We start from the raw sequence: 20,711 nt of genomic DNA, 5'->3' as shown, positions 1-20,711 counted from the left end.
AGCAGCACCACAGAAGTGTGAGTTTGTGAGACTAGAATAGAAGGCACTGTGTAATGAATGATCAGATAAAGGAATGAAATCAAGAGCGAGCAAAGAATACAGACGGCGATTGTGGAAGTTCTGTTTGAGGGATTGAAATGTAGAACACTGACAATGAGTCCCAAATAGAACCCTATTCCCTACATAGTGCACTACTTTTGACCAGGGCCTATAGGGAATAGGTTGCAATTTGGCACACGGCCTGCATCATTGTGACACTGCAGAGGGGAGTAGCAGGGAGGGGAGGGTGGCTGGTACATCATGCACACAAAGAGAGAAGAGGAAGTGTTAGGCGATTCACTAGGGTCCTTGTGGGACTTGTAGTTCCTACACTCTAATCTGTCTATTGTTCAACACCAGTAAGATATCAGTGACCTGAGGTATAGCTAGTCTTAACACAGTACTGTGTGTAAATACAGATACGGAACATAGAGCATACTCTACTGACTGTTTCACATGCAGCTGAACGTTTTAAGCAGCTAAGCTTATTTTATCAATGCTATTTCTATATTGACATTAGTCTCTTAATGAACGCCTTTTGTGCTTTTTTACAAATTGATTGAATTACCACAGAATTTACCACAGAAATTTAATTCCGCTCGTCCTTGGAATGAACAAAAGGTGTTGATACAAGCAATACTGCTCTCTCTCTCCCTCTTGAGTAGAAATAGATTTTAAAACATTTTATTTTGTTATTAGACCTGTTTTTGTGTTTTTACCCCAGTAGAATGTTCTGGAAATGTTCCCAGCACCCAGAGGGCCAACGACTCCCTCCGACACCAGACTGTAGAGAATGTCTCTGTCACTCACATTGACCTAACACTTCTCTGACCTTTCACAATCTCTGCTTTCTGTCGGGAAGAAATAATGTGTCTGCTATCCTGATCTTACACAAGAAAATGTGTCCAAAATGGCACCCTATTCCATTTGTAGTGCACTACATTTGACAAGGGCACATTTGGGTTCTGGTCAAAAGTAGTGCACTATATAGGGACTCGGGTGACATTTAGGACTCATGCAAGATGTTACACTGCATGGTGGGAAATGGTTCTAATGAACTCCTTTTTAGTATTGCGTAAACCATAAAGATTTTTTTTTTTTTTGAGGAACGTCAAAAATAAGATTTTAATTTTACTCAAATGTATTTTAAGTGCTTTTGACCCTCCCTATTTTTAAAATATTTTTTTTTACATATTCTGAGAATTTAATGCCCCTTTGTCTTTGACATGTTTTGTAATCAAGGAATCCCAATTCTAACCATTAATTATTTAATTTCTTAACTGTCTTCCTTTTAATAGTGAGACAATTTTAGTGAAGTTTTCATTGTTTTAGATTTAAATACTTACTTTACCAGTGTTTTACCATCGTTAACATTGTTGAAAAATGTACTTGCATTTCACCTGCTCTTAACGCCACTAAATTGTATTGTAGTGTAACATCTGGGTGTAGTAGATGGCTACGTTGTTTTTGTATCGGGGTTTTCACTTCCTGGGGTTATTTTTGACCAGTTTCTTCTCTTGTTCATTTTGTACCTGTTGACTGGTACCTTACCTTGATTTTATTGATCTCACCAGACACAGACACTAAATCACTACACTAGAGAGACACAGGGAGGGAGGGAGGGAGGGAGGGAGGGAGGGAGGGAGGTAGAGGGAGGGAGGTAGAGGGAGGGAGGTAGGTAGGAAGGGGGAGGGAGGGAGAGAGAGGGAGAGAGGGAGAGAGAGAGAGAAGGAAGATATGGTATTTACTGTTAATGTACATTTGAATGTTTTGTTCATGCAGACCAGTGCCATTGATTTGAATCGTTTGCCTGTTTTAAAGTGGATTTGACCATGAATACTTGTGGCGTTTTTTGTTTTTCCCTTTTTACACTCCTTACCGCTTCGCCCAGCCATCGGTCGTTCACCCTCGTTACCTGGCTGCTCCCTCCTCTTAACCTGGTCAATATCACATTTTCTTCGTCCCACAATGCCCCCACTACCCCCACTCCATCCGCTGATAAATGCTGGCTTGGGATCAGTGGTCAGTTTGTGTGTCACTCTCAAATGGCACCCTATTCCCTATATAGTGCACTAGGGCCCATAAGACCCTGGTCTAAAGTAGTGCACTATGTAGGGAATAGGGTGTGTGAAGCATGAATGGAAGGTATTCTCATTTGCCTGCTCCACTTGACACCGTGTTTCATCCCAAATACAGCAGTAGTACATTCCCTACGTAGTGCACTACTTATGTGCCCTCGTCAAAAATAACTGCACTATATAGGGGATTATAGTGCCATTTTTAAAGTGTAGTGGATGTATAATAATACTGAGGATATGAATGTTAACTTATTAATCATGTATATGTTAATTTATGGAATGATGCTGTTACAACTATTAAACTTTGATTTAACAATCTGTTTCATCTCTAGAAGGCTTCTGTGGAATGGGTTTGTTCATCTGGGTAAAGTCATATAGCCTTCTGTGGAATGGGTTTGTTCATCTGGGTAAAGTCATATAGCCTTCTGTCTAATGGGGTGTTCATCTGGGTAAAGTCATATAGCCTTCTATGGAATGGGTTTGTTCATCTGGGTAAAGTCATATAGCCTTCTGTGGAATGGGGTGTTCATCTGGGTAAAGTCATATAGCCTTCTATAGAATGGGGTGTTCATCTGGGTAAAGTCATATAGCCTTCTATAGAATGGGGTGTTCATCTGGGTAAAGTCATATAGCCTTCTATGGAATGGGGTGTTCATCTGGGTAAAGTCATATAGCCTTCTATAGAATGGGGTGTTCATCTGGGTAAAGTCATATAGCCTTCTGTGGAATGGGTTTGTTCATATGGGTAAAGTCATATAGCCTTCTGTCTAATGGGGTGTTCATCTGGGTAAAGTCATATCGCCTTCTGTCTAATGGGGTGTTCATCTGGGTAAAGTCATATCGCCTTCTGTCTAATGGGGTGTTCATCTGGGTAAAGTCATATAGCCTTCTGTCTAATGGGGTGTTCATCTGGGTAAAGTCATATAGCCTTCTGTGGAATGGGGTGTTCATCTGGGTAAAGTCATATAGCCCAAAATATAAAAGCTGATGGTCTCTCCCCAAAGAAAACGTCCCACATTGAGAACTTGTTTCAGTCTCGTTTTTGCATCTGTCTTTTTTGTTTTGATTTCGAATCATTCCAGACTACCAACTATGACTTCAGCTCTTCATGTGTGCTTGTGTGAACCATTGATGCATAACGTGCATTTTGTCACGCCATTGAAATCCCAGTAGGACACATTCATTTGCAGATCCTTGTACCCCCATTGTCATAAGCAGTTGCCACTGTTGTATTGCATAAGAGTCTTATCAATTGTAGTTTTCCACACTCCAGTACACAGTCTGTAGAATTGTTACAACCGTCCCTGGAGGCAGAGTTACCGTAGCATGATATGTGCAGGTGGGCCTCTGTTGTGATCTGTAGTCTGAGAGAAACACAGGGTGGATATAACCCAACACCAATGGTAACAGCATCCTGCAGTCGGAGAGAAACACAGGGTGGATATAACCAAACACCAATGGTAACAGCATCCTGCAGTCGGAGAGAAACACAGGGTGGATATAACCAAACACCAATGGTAACAGCATCCTGCAGTCTGAGAGAAACACAGGGTGGATATAACCAAACACCAATGGTAACAGCATCCTGCAGTGGGAGAGAAACACAGGGATGAAATAACCCAACACCAATGGTAACAGCATCCTGCAGTCGGAGAGAAACACAGGGTGGATATAACCCAACACCAATGGTAACAGCATCCTGCAGTCTGAGAGAAACACAGGGTGGATATAACCCAACACCAATGGTAACAGCATCCTGCATGGTATGTCTGTCTACTCTGTGAAACTGAATATCAATGACACATGCGGAGTCCCAAATGGCACCCTATTCCCTATACAGTCGCGGCCAAAAGTTTTGAGAATGACACAAATATTATTTTTCACAAAGTCTGCTGCCTCAGTTTGTATGATGGCAATTTGCAAATACTCCAGAATGTTATGAAGAGTGATCAGATGAATTGCAATTAATTGGAAAGTCTCTCTTTGCCATGCAAATGAACTGAATCCCCAAAAAACATTTCCACTGCATTTCAGCCCTGCCACAAAAGGACCAGCTGACATCATGTCAGTGATTCTCTCGTTAACACAGGTGTGAGTGTTGACGAGGACAAGGTTGGAGCTCACTCTGTCATGCTGATTGAGTTCGAATAACAGACTGGAAGCTTCAAAAGGAGGGTGGTGCTTGGAATCGTTGTTCTTCCTCTGTCAATCATGGTTACCTGCAAGGAAAACGTGCCGTCATCATTGCTTTGCACAAAAAGGGCTTCACAGGCAAGGATATTGCTGCCAGTAAGATTGCACCTAAATCAACCATTTATCGGATCATCAAGAACTTCAAGGAGAGCGGTTCAATTGTTGTGAAGAAGGCTTCAGGGCACCCAAGAAAGTCCAGCAAGCGCCAAGACCGTCTCCTGAAGTTGATTCAGCTGTGGGATCGGGGCACCGCCAGTACATAGCTTTCTCAGGAATGGCAGCAGGCAGGTGTGAGTGCATCTGCACGCACAGTGAGGCGAAGACTTTTGGAGGATGGCCTGGTGTCAAGAAGGGCAGCAAAGAAGCCACTTCTCTCCAGGAAAAACATCAGGGACAGACTGATATTCTGCAAAAGGTACAGGGATTGGACTGCTGAGGACTGGGGTAAAGTCATTTTCTCTGATGAATCCCCTTTCCGATTGTTTGGGGCATCCGGAAAAAAGCTTGTCCAGAGAAGACAAGTTGAGCGCTACCATCAGTCCTGTGTCATGCCAACAGTAAAGCATCCTGAGACCATTCATGTGTGGGGTTGCTTCTCAGCCAAGGGAGTGGGCTCACTCACAATTTTGCCTAAGAACACGGCCATGAATAAAGAATGGTACCAACACATCCTCCGAGAGCAACTTCTCCCAACCATCCAGGAACAGTTTGGTGACGAACAATGCCTTTTCCAGCATGATGGAGCACCTTGCCATAAGGCAAAAGTGATACCTAATTGGCTCGGGGAACAAAACATCGATATTTTGAGTCCATGGCCAGGAAACTCCCCAGACCTTAATCCCATTGAGAACTTGTGGTCAATCCTCAAGAGGTGGGTGGACAAACAAAATCCCACAAATTCTGACAAACTCCAAGCATTGATTATGCAAGAATGGGCTGCCATCAGTCAGGATCTGGCCCAGAGGTTAATTGACAGCATGCCAGGGGAGATTGCAGAGATCTTGAAAAAGAAGGGTCAACACTGCAAATATTGACTCTTTGCATCAACTTCATGTAATTGTCAATAAAAGCCTTTGACACTTATGAAATGCTTGTAATTATACTTCAGTATTCCATAGTAACATCTGACAAAAATATCTAAACACACTGAAGCAGCAAACTTTGTGAAAATGAATATTTGTGTCATTCTCAAAACTTTTGGCCACGACTGTATATTGCCCATATGTGCTCTGGTCAAAAGTAGCAAACTATATTTAATCTTTATTTAACTAGGCAAGTCAGTTAAGAACAAATTCTTATTTACAATGACAGTCTAGGAACAGTGGGTTAACTACCTTGTTCAGGGGCAGAACGACAGATTTTTACCTTGTCAGCTCGGGGTTTCGATCTAGCAACCTTTCGGTTACTAGTCTCAACGCTCTAACCACTAAGCTACCTGCTAACTATATAGGGAATAGGGTGCCATTTGGGACAAAATAAACGAGAGAAAACGGAAAGATCTTCCTCCGTTTCTCAAGAGTTTTTCAAATATTCAACAGTAATATAAATATAGATATATATAAATATAGATATATATAAATGTAGATATATATAAATGTAGAGAACAGCTGCATTCTGAACTCTGCCGGCTGCAACGGGAGAGAGAGAAGAAGAAGAGTTAAAGGTGTGGGGGAGGTGATAATTGATATGTGATTGTGAAAGGCGAAAAAAACAGGGGGGGCAAGTCGAGGCGAGAAAATTGGTGACAGACTGTAATTTTGGGGGCCGTAGCGAATGGGTAAGTGACAAATGATTGGAGGGTAAGCAATCACAAGGGACTTCTGTGAAAACTATAGCAGGAGCAAAGGTGACAGCTCTGCTAAGATAGAGACAAACTCAACTACCCTTTGAAGCGCTCTAGGGTGTCCCCCAAATGGAGCCCTATTCCGTACATAGTGAACTACTTTTGACCAAGGCCCATATGTAGGGATTAGGGTGCAATTTGAGATGCTACAACCCAGATCTTCAATGAACACGGTTACATGCACAAAACAATACGATTATTGTGGATAGATTCATATAATAGCTAGTTTAAAGCGTTGACATGCTTTGGAAGAACAACGATTTCCATAATAATGGACACATGGCTCTGATAGGCTACTGATGGCTCTGAAAAATGCTGAATTTCGTCAATAAAAATACACGTTCTACCACAGCATTCATGTTATACTTGATTCTGAGTTAGGACATATATAAAGTTTGTATGTGAAAACTACTTACTTCTATGACGCATACATTCAGTTCCAAACACACTTCCCTCGCGCTAAAGACGGAGGCTCTCGGCTGGTGCTATGCTCCGCTGGGACACCGATTAAGAAGGATAGGCCAAATGTACTAATAATTAGAAAGATTGCTCAGAAAACCAGATGTTTTAATCTGCGTATGTTTACTTTGTTTTTCACCTTACACCGATTAAGATGAGCAGAGTAAGGTGTTTACATGACTATCTCATGATCTCCCTACTGCCATAATCAGTTTCAAATTATTACTGTGTATGTAAACGTACTCATTTGAGAGGCAAAAAAGAGAGACTTTGATATCTCTTTTCATGTTCTGATAAACTGTCCTTCCAGCACCACAGTCTACAACTGTCCTTTCACCACCAGTCTACAACTGTCCTTTCACTACCAGTCTACAACTGTCCTTTCAGCACCAGTCTACAACTGTCCTTTCACCACCAGTCTACAACTGTCCTTTCACCACCACAGTCTACAACTGTCCTTTCACCACCACAGTCTACAACTGTCCTTTCACCACCAGTCTACAACTGTCCTTTCACCACCACAGTCTACAACTGTCCTTTCACCACCACAGTCTACAACTGTCCTTTCACTACAACAGTCTACAACTGTCCTTTCACCACCAGTCTACAACTGTCCTTTCACCACCAGTCTACAACTGTCCTTTCACCACCACGGTCTACAACTGTCCTTTCACCACCAGTCTAGAACTGTCCTTTCACCACCAGTCTACAACTGTCCTTTCACCACCAGTCTACAACTGTCCTTTCACCACCAGTCTACAATTGTCCTTTCACCACCACAGTCTACAACTGTCCTTTCAGCACCACCAGTCTACAACTGTCCTTTCACCACCAGTCTACAACTGTCCTTTCACCACCAGTCTACAACTGTCCTTTCACCACCAGTCTACAACTGTCCTTTCACCACCACGGTCTACAACTGTCCTTTCACCACCAGTCTACAACTGTCCTTTCACCACCACAGTCTACAACTGTCCTTTCCCCACCAGTCTACAACTGTCCTTTCAGCACCACCAGTCTACAACTGTCCTTTCAGCACCACCAGTCTACAACTGTCCTTTCACCACCACAGTCTACAACTGTCCTTTCACCACCACCAGTCTACAACTGTCCTTTCACCACCACAGTCTACAACTGTCCTTTCACCACCAGTCTACAACTGTCCTTTCACCACCACAGTCTACAACTGTCCTTTCACGACCACATTCTAGAATTGTCCTTTCACCACCACAGTCTACAACTGTCCTTTCACGACCACATTCTAGAACTGTCCTTTCAGCACCACAGTCTACAACTGTCCTTTCACGACCACATTCTAGAACTGTCCTTTCAGCACCACATTCTAGAACTGTCCTTTCAGCACCACATTCTAGAATTGTCCTTCCACCACCAGTCTACAACTGTCCTTTCCCCACCACAGTCTACAACTGTCCTTTCAGCACCACAGTCTACAACTGTCCTTTCACCACCACAGTCTACAACTGTCCTTTCCCCACCAGTCTACAACTGTCCTTTCAGCACCACCAGTCTACAACTGTCCTTTCACCACCACAGTCTACAACTGTCCTTTCACGACCACATTCTAGAATTGACCTTTCAGCACCACATTCTAGAACTGTCCTTTCAGCACCACATTCTAGAACTGTCCTTTCAGCACCACATTCTAGAACTGTCCTTTCAGCACCACATTCTAGAATTGTCCTTCCACCACCAGTCTACAACTGTCCTTTCCCCACCAGTCTACAACTGTCCTTTCCCCACCAGTCTACAACTGTCCTTTCAGCACCACAGTCTACAACTGTCTTTTCACCACCACAGTCTACAACTGTCCTTTCAGCACCACCAGTCTACAACTGTCCTTTCACCACCAGTCTACAACTGTCCTTTCACCACCAGTGTACAACTGTCCTTTCACCACCAGTCTACAATTGTCCTTTCACCACCAGTCTACAATTGTCCTTTCAGCACCACAGTCTACAACTGTCCTTTCACCACCAGTGTACAACTGTCCTTTCACCACCAGTCTACAACTGTCCTTTCACCACCAGTGTACAACTGTCCTTTCACCACCAGTGTACAACTGTCATTTCACCACCAGTCTACAACTGTCCTTTCAGCACCACAGTCTACAACTGTCCTTTCAGCACCACAGTCTACAACTGTCCTTTCACCACCAGTCTACAACTGTCCTTTCAGCACCAGTCTACAACTGTCCTTTCAGCACCACAGTCTACAACTGTCCTTTCACCACCAGTCTACAACTGTCCTTTCAGCACCAGATTCTAGAATTGTCCTTTCACCACCAGTCTACAACTGTCCTTTCAGCACCACAGTCTACAACTGTCCTTTCACCACCAGCCTACAACTGTCCTTTCACCACCACGGTCTACAACTGTCCTTTCACCACCACAGTCTACAACTGTCCTTTCAGCACCACCAGTCTACAACTGTCCTTTCACCACCAGTCTACAACTGTCCTTTCACCACCACAGTCTACAACTGTCCTTTCAGCACCACAGTCTACAACTGTCCTTTCACCACCAGTCTACAACTGTCCTTTCACCACCACGGTCTACAACTGTCCTTTCACCACCACAGTCTACAACTGTCCTTTCACCACCACAGTCTACAACTGTCCTTTCAGCACCACCAGTCTACAACTGTCCTTTCACCACCAGTCTACAACTGTCCTTTCACCACCACAGTCTACAACTGTCCTTTCCCCACCAGTCTACAACTGTCCTTTCCCCACCAGTCTACAACTGTCCTTTCACCACCACGGTCTACAACTGTCCTTTCACCACCAGTCTACAACTGTCCTTTCAGCACCACCAGTCTACAACTGTCCTTTCACCACCAGTCTACAACTGTCCTTTCACCACCACGGTCTACAACTGTCCTTTCACCACCACGGTCTACAACTGTCCTTTCCCCACCAGTCTACAACTGTCCTTTCACCACCACAGTCTACAACTGTCCTTTCAGCACCACAGTCTACAACTGTCCTTTCACCACCACAGTCTACAACTGTCCTTTCACCACCAGTGTACAACTGTCCTTTCACCACCAGTCTACAATTGTCCTTTCACCACCAGTCTACAACTGTCCTTTCAGCACCAGATTCTAGAATTGTCCTTTCAGCACCACATTCTAGAATTGTCCTTTCAGCACCACATTCTAGAACTGTCCTTTCAACACGACATTCTAGAATTGTCCTTTCAGCACCACATTCTAGAATTGTCCTTTCAACACCACATTCTAGAATTGTCCTTTCAGCACCACATTCTAGAATTGCCCTTTCAGCACCACATTTTAGAACTGTCCTTTCAGCATCACAGTCTACAACTGTCCTTTCACCACCACATTCTAGAATTGTCCTTTCAGCACCACATTCTAGAATTGTCCTTTCAGCACCACATTCTAGAACTGTCCTTTCAGCACCACATTCTAGAACTGTCCTTTCAGCACCACAGTCTACAGCTGTCCTTTCAGCACCACATTCTAGAACTGTCCTTTCAGCACCACATTCTAGAACTGTCCTTTCAGCACCACAGTCTACAGCTGTCCTTTCAGCACCACATTCTAGAATTGTCCTTTCAGCACCACATTCTAGAACTGTCCTTTCAGCACCACATTCTACAACTGTCCTTTCAGCACCACATTCCACAACTGTCCTTTCAGCACCACATTCTAGAACTGTCCTTTCAGCACCACATTCTAGAACTGTCCTTTTGGCGCCACATTATAGAGCTGTCCTTTCAACATTATAGAGCTGTCCTTTCAACATTATAGAGCTGTCCTTTCAGCATTATAGAGCTGTTCTTTCAGTATTATAGAGCTGTCCTTTCAACATTATAGAGCTGTTCTTTCAACATTATAGAGCTGTCCTTTCAACATTATAGAGCTGTCCTTTCAACATCATAGAGCTATCCATTCAACATTATAGAGCTGTCCTTTCAACATTATAGAGCTGTTCTTTCAGCATTATAGAGCTGTTCTTTCAACATTATAGAGCTGTCCATTCAACATTATAGAGCTGTCCTTTCAGCTTTATAGAGCTGTCCTTTCAACATTATAGAGCTGTCCATTCAACATTATAGAGCTGTCCTTTCAGCTTTATAGAGCTGTCCTTTCAGCATTATAGAGCTGTCCTTTCAGCATTATAGAGCTGTCCTTTAAGCATTATAGAGCTGTTCTTTCAGCATTATAGAGCTGTCCTTTCAACATTATAGAGCTGTCCTTTCAACATTATAGAGCTGTCCTTTCAGCATTCTAGAGCTGTCCTTTCAACATTCTAGAGCTGTCCTTTCAGCATTATAGAGCTGTCCTTTCAACATTCTAGAGCTGTCCTTTCAACATTATAGAGCTGTCGTTTCAGCATTATAGAGCTGTCCTTTCAGCATTATAGAGCTGTCCTTTTAACATTATAGAGCTGTCCATTCAACATTATAGAGCTGTCCTTTCAGCATTATAGAGCTGTTCTTTCAGCATTATAGAGCTGTCCTTTCAACATTATAGAGCTGTCCTTTCAACATTCTAGAGCTGTCCTTTCAGCATTCTAGAGCTGTCCTTTCAGCATTATAGAGCTGTCCTTTCAACATTATAGAGCTGTCCTTTCAGCATTATAGAGCTGTCCTTTCAACATTATAGAGCTGTCCTTTTAACATTATAGAGCTGTCCTTTCAGCATTATAGAGCTGTTCTTTCAACATTATAGAGCTGTTCTTTCAGCACCACATTCCAAAGCTGTTCTCAGATATATTCAACATGTCATGTGTCCTCCTCAGCCTGCCTCCCCTGCCTTCCCAGCCTACCCTGCTTCCTCAACCTCCCCAGCCTACCCTGCATACCAGCCTCCCCTGCCTCCCAGCCTACCTACCCAGCCTCCACTGCCCCCCCCCCCCCCCCCCTCACCTCCCCAGCCTACCCTGCCAGCACAGAGCCAGAAGTCCTCTTAACCGATTTTGCTATCCAAACTGAAGAAACAATGAATGATAAACCTGATAATCCCTGCAATGACAATAGGGGGCCAGAGCTGCTGATGCTTGTCCTCCTCTGCAATACAATAACCATATATGTGTCCCAAATGGCACCCTATTCCCTATGTAGTGGACTACTGTTGAGGCCTCTGGTCAAAAGTAATGCACTACATAGGGAATAGGGTTGCATTTGAGACTCGTCCTGTGAAGCTGCAGCTAGCCAGCCAGCCCCAAACCTGCCAGCCGCAGAATAAGTTTATAATACTCATAGAATGACTACATACATCAAACTGACACTCGACAAGAGGGGAGAAAAGAGGATGAGACAGAAGAGGGAGTTGATTGGTCAGTTGCTGTTAGGCATCAACTCGATATAGGCAGAGGTCTGGCGCTATTTATCTGGGATGTGTGCACCCCATCTGTCTTTCCGTCAGCCAATGAGCGCTCTAATTTCTCCCACCACTATCTCTAGTGAATACCGGGGCCCATCGTCATGTAGTGGGGCTGTAGGGGTACACTGAACTCAACTGCAGATGAGGGAGGAAGAGTTAGCGTTAGAGTCTCGCCCAATGACGTCGTGAGTGAGGGACATTGTGGAGAGCGAAGAGAAGGGAAGGAAAACGCAGGGATGTGCACAGTGCAACGCCACCCAATATATGTGTGTCCGTGCGTGCGTGCGTGTGTGTGTGTAGGCTATCGTGCTTTTTCCGAGTGAACATTTTACACCGGTCAGAAATACAGCGAGTTTTTTTCAATTTGGGTCAGAGAATAGACGTATTGCAGTCTTGGTTTTAGGGTTTTGGAGAAAATGTGTTTGCACAAAAGCACACTTTTGCACACACTGCTGTCGACATTTGCTGTTTAATTTCTCCCTAAGAGTCTAATTCGACGGAAACATGGCAATTGAACGGGCGTCTAGTATTTGTAAGTATGATTATAGTGACCAATAGGCTACAGTAATCTCACCTAAACTTGGTAATGATTGTATCTATGCGTTTTTTAAACTTTGATGGACTATTAATACATTTTTGCATTCAAATCGACGTTTTGTCAACGATCTAAAACCAAGCAATATGAATTTATGACACAACATTCGGCTATCTACAGCTTTGATTTCTAAGCGAGACTGTTTTTGTATGCATGGAGACAATTATAGGCTAAACGCAGCATTTGACAACAGCGCCATATTTACAGATTTTAATTTTCTATTCAATAGCGTCTCAGTAGCCTACTCGTTTAGATTCGGGCAGATTGAATATTTAGGCTACCGTTATTGGTTGTGGTGGCCATTCGCTCTTGCGGGCACGTGCATACACATTGATCCTCACACACGCAAACACACACCTTTTCACACACGCCGCAGGACGGACGCTGGATGTACATCAACCAAGACTCTTTTTGTGATCATCTTCCTCGCCAACTGTCATCCGGAGCCAGCAGCTGAACAGTGCAGCAGTACGTTTGGACATTTCAGTTCTCTCATTCTCTAGTCCCGCAAGTGCTCCATCATTTCATGTCCCCCCCCCCCCCTTATCTATCCTCCTTTCATTGTCATCGTTTAAATCTTCCTCATCATGATGAAATGCATGTGTGCTGTATTGGCTTGTTTTCGCCCCTTTTGGATTGTGACTGTCAAAAGGGGCTATTATATTGTTGTGACAACAGACACCAGTTCAACGTAGAATGAAATGCTCGCTGTGTTTATCTGTTAAAGTCCCCCGTAGCCATGGATAAGCCTGGCTCTGGTCTCTCTAGGTGTTCGACTGTCAGAGGGGCTAATGTATTGCTGTGACAACAGACCATTTCTTGGTATCACCTGTCCTCATTGTTTTTGATCAAAACGATGTGACAATAACAACACAGTCCACATGTAGGGTGTTGCCTTGACAACACTCACTGACCTCTTCAACTTGTGTTTTTGCTCTCCACAATTAGGCCTGCAACAGGACCATGTTACATGTATCTGCTGTGGGCTTCACATGTTGGTGGTTGATTGATGTCTATCACATTAGAATACAGTTAGAATATTTCATGGCAGACATGTAGCACTTGCTGCAATGTAGTCCAACTCTGCTTTCATCCTTTCGTTACTACTGAATTCCAGCCCTCGAGGCTCGACGTACTGCTGGTTTACATCCCTGGTAGTTAATCGATCAATTCATGTAATTGATTGGCCAGAGAGTACTCTCACCTGGTGTCCCAGGTGTGACTCAATCAGCACCTGCTGTAAGGAATGTAAACCAGCAGGCAGTTCATCCAACGTCTGTCTCCATTGTCCTGAAATGCCCGTAAATGACACGCCAATATCCATTGTACTAAAATTCCTGTAAATGACAAGTCGCTGTCCATTGTGCTGAAATGTGTGTAAAACAACAGCTTTGTCAGTCATGACTTCCAGTCTCTCTTCTGAATGTCGAAAAATTGGCACAGCTTGTTATTGAATCAATCACAATGGACCACTATTGTTTTGGTGTTTATGTAGCCATAGTGTGTGTGTCTCTGTGTGTATGTTACATATTCCTAGAAGGATCTAATATACTGGGCATGGCTAGGGATATGTTCTTGTTGTGTGTAGGAGCTAATATACTGTGACATTGCTGAGGATATTCTAGCAGGATCTACTATACTGTGATCATTGCTGAGGGAATATCTAGTCAAGATCTAATATACTGGCCTGGCTGAGGATTTCTAGCAGGAATCCTAATATACTGTGACATGGCTGAGGGATATTCTAGCAGGATCTAATATACCCTGGACATGGGCTGAGGGAAATATTCTTAGCAGAATCTAATAACTGGGACATTGCGGAGTGATTTTCAGCAGGATCTAATATACTAGGGACTGGCTGAGGATATTCTAGCAGTATCTAATATACTGGGACATGGCTGAGGGATATTCTAAAGCAGGATCTAATATACTGGGACATGGCTTGAGGGATATTCTATAGGATCCAATATACTGTGACATGAGCTGAGGTATATTCTAGCAGGATCTAAATATACTTGTGGACATGGCTGAGGAATATTCTAGTAGGATCGAATTACTGGGACAGGCTGAGGGATATTCTAGCAGGATCTAATATACTGGGACATGGCGAGGGATATTCTAGTAGGATTCTAATATACTGTGACATGGCTGAGGGATATTCTAGCAGGATCTAATATACTGTGACAATGGCTGAGGGATATTCTAGCAGGATCTATATACTGGGACATGGCTGAGGGATATTCTAGCAGTAATCTAATATACTGGAACATTCTGAGGGATATTCTAGCAGGATCTAATATACTGTGACCTGGCTGAGGGATATTCTACAGATCTACTATACTGGGACATGGCTGAAGGTATATTCTAGCAGGATCTAATATACTGGACCATGGCTGAGTGATATTCTAGCAGATGTAATATTCTTGGAACATGGCTTGAGGATAATTCTAGGCAGGATCTAATATACTGGACATGGCTGAGGGATATTCTAGGCAGGATCTAATCTACTGTGACATGGCTGATGGATATCTAGCAGGATCTAATATATGATTACATGCTGAGGGATATTCCTAGCAGGATCTAATATACTGTGACAGTGGCTGAGGGATAGTCTAGCAGGATCGATATACTGTGACATGCTGAGGGATAGTCTAGCAGGATCTAATTATACTGGACATGGCTGAGGGATATTCCTAGCAGGATCTAATATACTGGGACATGGCGGCGTGATTTTCAAGCAGGATCTCATATACTGGGACATGGCTGAGGGATAATTCTAGCAGGATCTAATAACTGGGACATGGCTGAGGATATTCTAAGCATGATCTAATATACTGGTAATCATGGCTGAGGGATATTCTAGTAGGATCTAATATACTGTGACCAGTGTCTGAGGGATATTCTAGCATGATCTAATATACTGGGACAATGCTGAGAATATTCTAGTAGGATCTAATAGACTGGGACATGGCTTGAGGGATATTCTAGTAGGATCTAATATACTGGACATGGCGAGGGATATTCTAGCATGAATGTCTTTCTTCTTGTTTTTGCCTGCTTCTTCGTCTTTTGGTTTCTTCTTGGTCTCCTTCTCCTCTTCATCATCTTATCCACTTTTGTCTCTGTCATTCTACCTTTGTACCTCAGACATAATGAGGACCCCTAACCTTTTGTCTTTCCTCTGTCCTCCTCTCTCGCTCTCAGTTATGCCTATGTTCCAGTTCGTCCGCGCTCTCCCACCCGTCAGCGCTTCCCGACGTTCTTTTCCGTACCCACCCGTCTGCCCCTCCACAACCCACCAGGGTTCATCGCTCTTTCAAAGTGGAAATGGACTAAATCGCCACCATCCAGCAGACTACGTAAGTCTTCACGACTCGTGAGTGACAGGCCCTCCTTTACATTTAAAAAAAGTTGTTTTATTTCGTAATTATGGCACGTGATAGTCTGAATGTAAGGGGTAGACAGATACAGAGGAAGACGAGAGGAAGAGTTGAGGTACAGGATTCAGCCCACCTCGCAACTGTGTATCTGTGTCTGTGGATAATCTCTCTAAACCAGACTCCGGCCACGAACCAGCCCCTTTCTCACTAAGGGGTTGTAGACTATTGTCTGTTTGGTTTCACTATACATTTATACTGTTGGTTAAAGACATCAGAGACACAGACTCCAAAAAAAAAAACTAGTGACGGATGAAATAAGATTCTCTTTCTAATTTCCTTTCTACTTATCACACTCTTCATCACACCTCTCTCCCTTTCTCTGTAACCTTCTGTCTATCAGTTGTCTCCTCTTCCTGTCTTGCTTCTTGCAACTTGTCATCATCCTCTTTTCCTCCTCTCTCCTCCTCCTCTCTCCCCTCCCTCCTTTTCCCTATCTTCTCCTCCTTCTCTCCATCCTCTTCCCCCCTCCTCTCCTCCTTCTCTACCTCCTCTCCTCTCCCCCTCCCCATCCCCCTCTTTCCCCCCTCTTCTACTCTTTCCTCCCCCCTCCTCTCCTCCTCCTCCTCTCCTGCCTCTCTCTCCTCTCCTCTTCTCCCCCCCCCCTCTCACTCCTTCTCATTCTGCTCCCTCCTTCTCTCCCCCTCCTCCTCCTCTCCCCTCCCTTCCTCCTTCTCCCGTCTCGCCCCTTCTCCTTTCCTCTCCTCTTCTTCCCTCTCTCCTCCCCCCTCTTTTCCTCCTCCTCTCTCTTCCACTCCTCTATCCCTCTCTCCCCTTACTTTTCAGCTATTTTCTCTCTCTGCTCTGTCCCCTCTTCCCATGTCTCTGTCCTCTTTCTCTCACTTCCTCTCAACCATCTCTCTGTCCTGTGTTCTGTTTGTTCTGTCAAAACGAAAATAATAAACAAAGGCTTCAACTGCATTTGAAATCAAGTGTCAAGGCTGCCCTGGTTTTTAGCATGTTTAAATCTCGTCTGGTCAGAACGCTGGATGAATCTTAGAGACGAGGACCCAAAAGGCAGGGATCGAATCAGCGTTTCGCCAGAGCTTCCTCAACCTGCACCCCGCCCCATCTGTCAAGAATCTCAAGGTGCCTCCGTTCACGTTCCTGTCTCCTACCCTCACCTCTTCTCTTTCCCATCCATCCATCTATCATCATTCCCTCTTCTCCTCTCTCTCTCTCTCTCTGTGTCTCTCTCACCTTCCCTTCCTCTCACACCTCCATCCCTCTCCCGCTCTCCCTGGTTTATTCCCGATGCTGCCTTGGCAACTGCCGGTGATTGAACCCATGAAATCAGTCACGTCTGAGCTTGGTTGACAAACCCCAGAGAGACTCTCCCGCATGCTAGTGGTGCATGACTCATATCCCCCAGTCTCTGCGGTCATATCTGCGGTCATATCTGCGGTTTAGGGTCACAAAATATAGTGTTGGATGAAGGGCGGGTTGAATAAAGAGAAAACAACGCCATAGACTGTGAAATGGAGAGTTGAAAATAACGAGAAGGAGGGACAGAAAAGTAATGCATGTAAAGATTTGGTTGAAGTGTTAAATAGGATGACAGCGATCCGTTATATGTTAATGTACAATTCGACCTTCACAAGCCTATGGCACGTCAAGGAACTGTAGCCTACTGTTTAGATGGTGAAATCTGACGACATATAACCTCTCATGTAGCCATAGTATTAACTCCTGCAGAATTAACATTTCTTGCAGCAATATGATACACAAATGTAGACTAAATTGGATCGTGTGAGAATGACGCATCCATTCTGTAGAGGTGCTATCTTCATCAGCATCATAAAAGCTGATAGTATTTCAACCACGTAAATAATGCTTCCAAGCCAAACTGAAACCTGATCAGAACATGATGGTTCTTTTTCACAGCTTGTTATTTTTCTCACAACCGGCATTTGGCACAAAACGTTTTCCTGTTGTTTTTTTTGTTGGCTTTTTTTGTTGTTGCATTTTTCTTTCCCTGGTCCGTAAACATCTTTGCTCTGCAAAAGACAGATGACAGAGAAACTTTTAACCGATGTCAACTAGAGTGAAATATCATTCTAACGATTTATTACGTATTCTGGTGAGCAAGGGTTTATTTAGGCTTCTGGGCAACATAAATGACAGAAGAGAAGCTGCATGTGTCTAATTACAGACACGTTGACTAACAAATAGTCATAACTAGAAGGCAGAACCATATCTAAATGACTACCCCTTTCAAAAAATATTTTCACTGTCTCTGACTGTAGTCTACAGGAGCAGTTTTCTATATAAGCAGGTTACGGTCAGGTGAATGTCGTTTAGATGCTCACCTTATCGCATGTAGTCGGGTGGTTGTGGATGGGTTATAAACAATGGGTTGACCACTCTCTACTACCCCCTCTCCACCTCTCTGTGCCCACTCCACCCAACCCCTCCCTCTCCCCTCCTTGCTCGACCTCAACGTTCCCCATCCGTTCTCCCTCAACCTCCCCTCCCTCGTTCCTTCTCTCCTCCTACGTGTTCAGTTTGGCTTTCTTCCTGACTGGCACCTACTTCAACGTAACTTTTCCTGTCGTGGCCGGCCTAGGAACTATGGTAACAAGCCTAGGACTATGTAACAAGCCTAGGAACCATGGTAACAAGCCTAATGAAACATGGTAACACCCTATCGAAACATGGTAACAAGCCTAGGAACCATGTGTAACACACCTATGAAAAACATGGTAACACGCCTGGGAAACATGGTAACAAGCCTAGAACTATGGTAACAAGCCTAGGAACCATGGTAACAAGCCTAAGAAACATGGTAACACGCCTATGAAACATGGTAACAGCCCTAGGAACCATGGTAACACACCTATGAAACATGGTAACAAGCCTGGGAACCATGGTAACAAGCCTAGGAACTATGTAACAACCTAGAAACATGGTAAAAGCCTAGAAACATGGTACAAGCCTAGGAACCATGAAACAAGCCTATGAACCGGTAACAAGCCTATGAACCATGGTACAAGCCTAGGAACCATGTACAAGCCTAGGAACCTGGTACAAGCCTTGGAACCATGGTAACAAGCCTATGAACATGGTAACAAGCCTAAGAACCATGGTAACAAGCCTAGGAACCATGGTAACAAGCCTAGGTTTTTGTGTGATGTTAATCGCCTCGCTGTAGGAAACCATGGTAACAACATGAATTATCATACAGAAGGGAAGATGATGTGTGCTGCGCAATGCGTTGCGTTTTGTGTATTGGGAGGAGATGTGTGTCGTGGATTCATACTGAGAGAGACTTGGTCATGTCTTCAATCAATCATCTTTATTTAATATCGATGAATTAGCAATAATGAGCTGTTCAACTCAACATCTTGACTGTTGAGCCGAACAGCACCTCACCTTTCAGAAATCCTGTTTCTTATATAGCTTACGCTACAAATAATGCTTAGTCATGGCTGGTTCCACCCCTCCCATGTTGAGTTGGGGGGTGGGGGGGTGGTGGGGGGTGGGGGGGGGCATCCTGAGTTCATCCTGCAGTTATCTGCACCCGGTGTTGTTTTAACCCCACCCCGGCTTAGTCTCCGATGCCAGGATATGTTGAGACAATGAAGGATTACTTCTACACCTTCAGGCTGTCAATTCATTCAATTTCAATTCAAGGGGCTTTAATGGCTTGGGAACATATGTTAACATTGCCAAAGCAAGTGAGGTAGTTAATATACAAAAGTGAAATGAACAATAAAAATGAACAGTAAACATTGCTGTTCTATCTCGTTTACACCCAGCACGTCTTATCTCTGGAACACGGTCTTTAGGTTTTATCACCAAGTCACCTGTCTGCTCAACCTGCAGACACAGATGAGAGTAATCATCAGAGATATTCGATGCATAAACAGTATTATAATCATCTTGTAGTTTTGCTCTCACAGGAGCCATGTGTGTGTTGTGTGTTGTGTGTGTGTGTTGTGTGTGTGTGTGTGTGTGTATTGTTGTTGCTGTGTGTGTGTTGTGTGTGTTGTGTGTTGTTGTATTGTGTGCTGTTGTGTGTGGTGTTATTGTGTGCTGTGTGTGTGTTGTGTGGTGTTTGTGTGTTGTGTGTTGTGTGTGTGGTGTGTGGTGTATTGTGGTGCTGTGTGTGTGTTTGTTGTGTGTTGTGTGTTGTGTGTTTTGTGTGTGTGTGTGTTTATTGTGTGCTGTGTGTGTGTTTTGTGTGTGTGTGTGTGTTTTTTTTGTGTGTGTGTGTGTGTGTGTATTGTGTGCTGTGTGTGTGTTTGTGTGTGTTGTGTTGTGTGTTTGTGTGTGGTTGTCTGTGTTGTGTGTTGTGTGTGTGTGTGGTGTGTGTATTGTGTGCTGTGTGTGTGTTGTGTCTGTGTAGTGTGTTGTGTGTGTGTTGTGTGTTGTGTGTGTGTGTTTGTTGCTGTGTGTTGTTGTCTGTGTAGTGTGTGTGTTGTGTGTTGTGTGTTGTGTGGTGTGTGTGTGTATTGTGTGCTGTGTGGTGTGTTGTCTGTGTAGTGTATTCCCATCTCCTGTGTGACTCTGTGTAAACACTTCCCTCTCTAATCCCCAGCGGCAAGATGCCAGAATCATCGTGGGGCTCTTCTACGAGACGGAAGCCAGAAAAGTTTTCTGTGAGTACAGAAGCTACATTTACTGTTCACAAATCAATTACCCAACTGAAGGACGATTTCCTTTTTTGTGTCTTCTTGGAAAAGTAGTGCTCAACG

General features: G+C 43.9%; 1 protein-coding gene and 1 pseudogene across 1 annotated transcript in view; both read left to right on the top strand.

The window, feature by feature from the left end:
* Positions 1 to 11,569, top strand: part of LOC120021998 (SH3 domain-binding protein 5-like) — a 30,570-nt gene extending 19,001 nt beyond the window's left edge. The window contains exon 8 of the mRNA XM_038965800.1: positions 11,399 to 11,569. Coding sequence (XP_038821728.1) covers positions 11,399 to 11,569 — 171 coding nt within the window. The remainder of the gene's footprint in view (positions 1 to 11,398) is intronic.
* Positions 11,570 to 14,924: 3,355 nt separating this feature from the next.
* Positions 14,925 to 20,711, top strand: part of LOC120021997 — a 142,623-nt pseudogene continuing 136,836 nt past the window's right edge.

This window comes from Salvelinus namaycush, chromosome 27, assembly GCF_016432855.1.
Source record: "Salvelinus namaycush isolate Seneca chromosome 27, SaNama_1.0, whole genome shotgun sequence".
Taxonomy (NCBI): Eukaryota; Metazoa; Chordata; class Actinopteri; order Salmoniformes; family Salmonidae; genus Salvelinus; species Salvelinus namaycush.
Note: the sequence above shows the minus strand (reverse complement) of the source record. Positions and strands in the feature narration are given on the sequence as shown.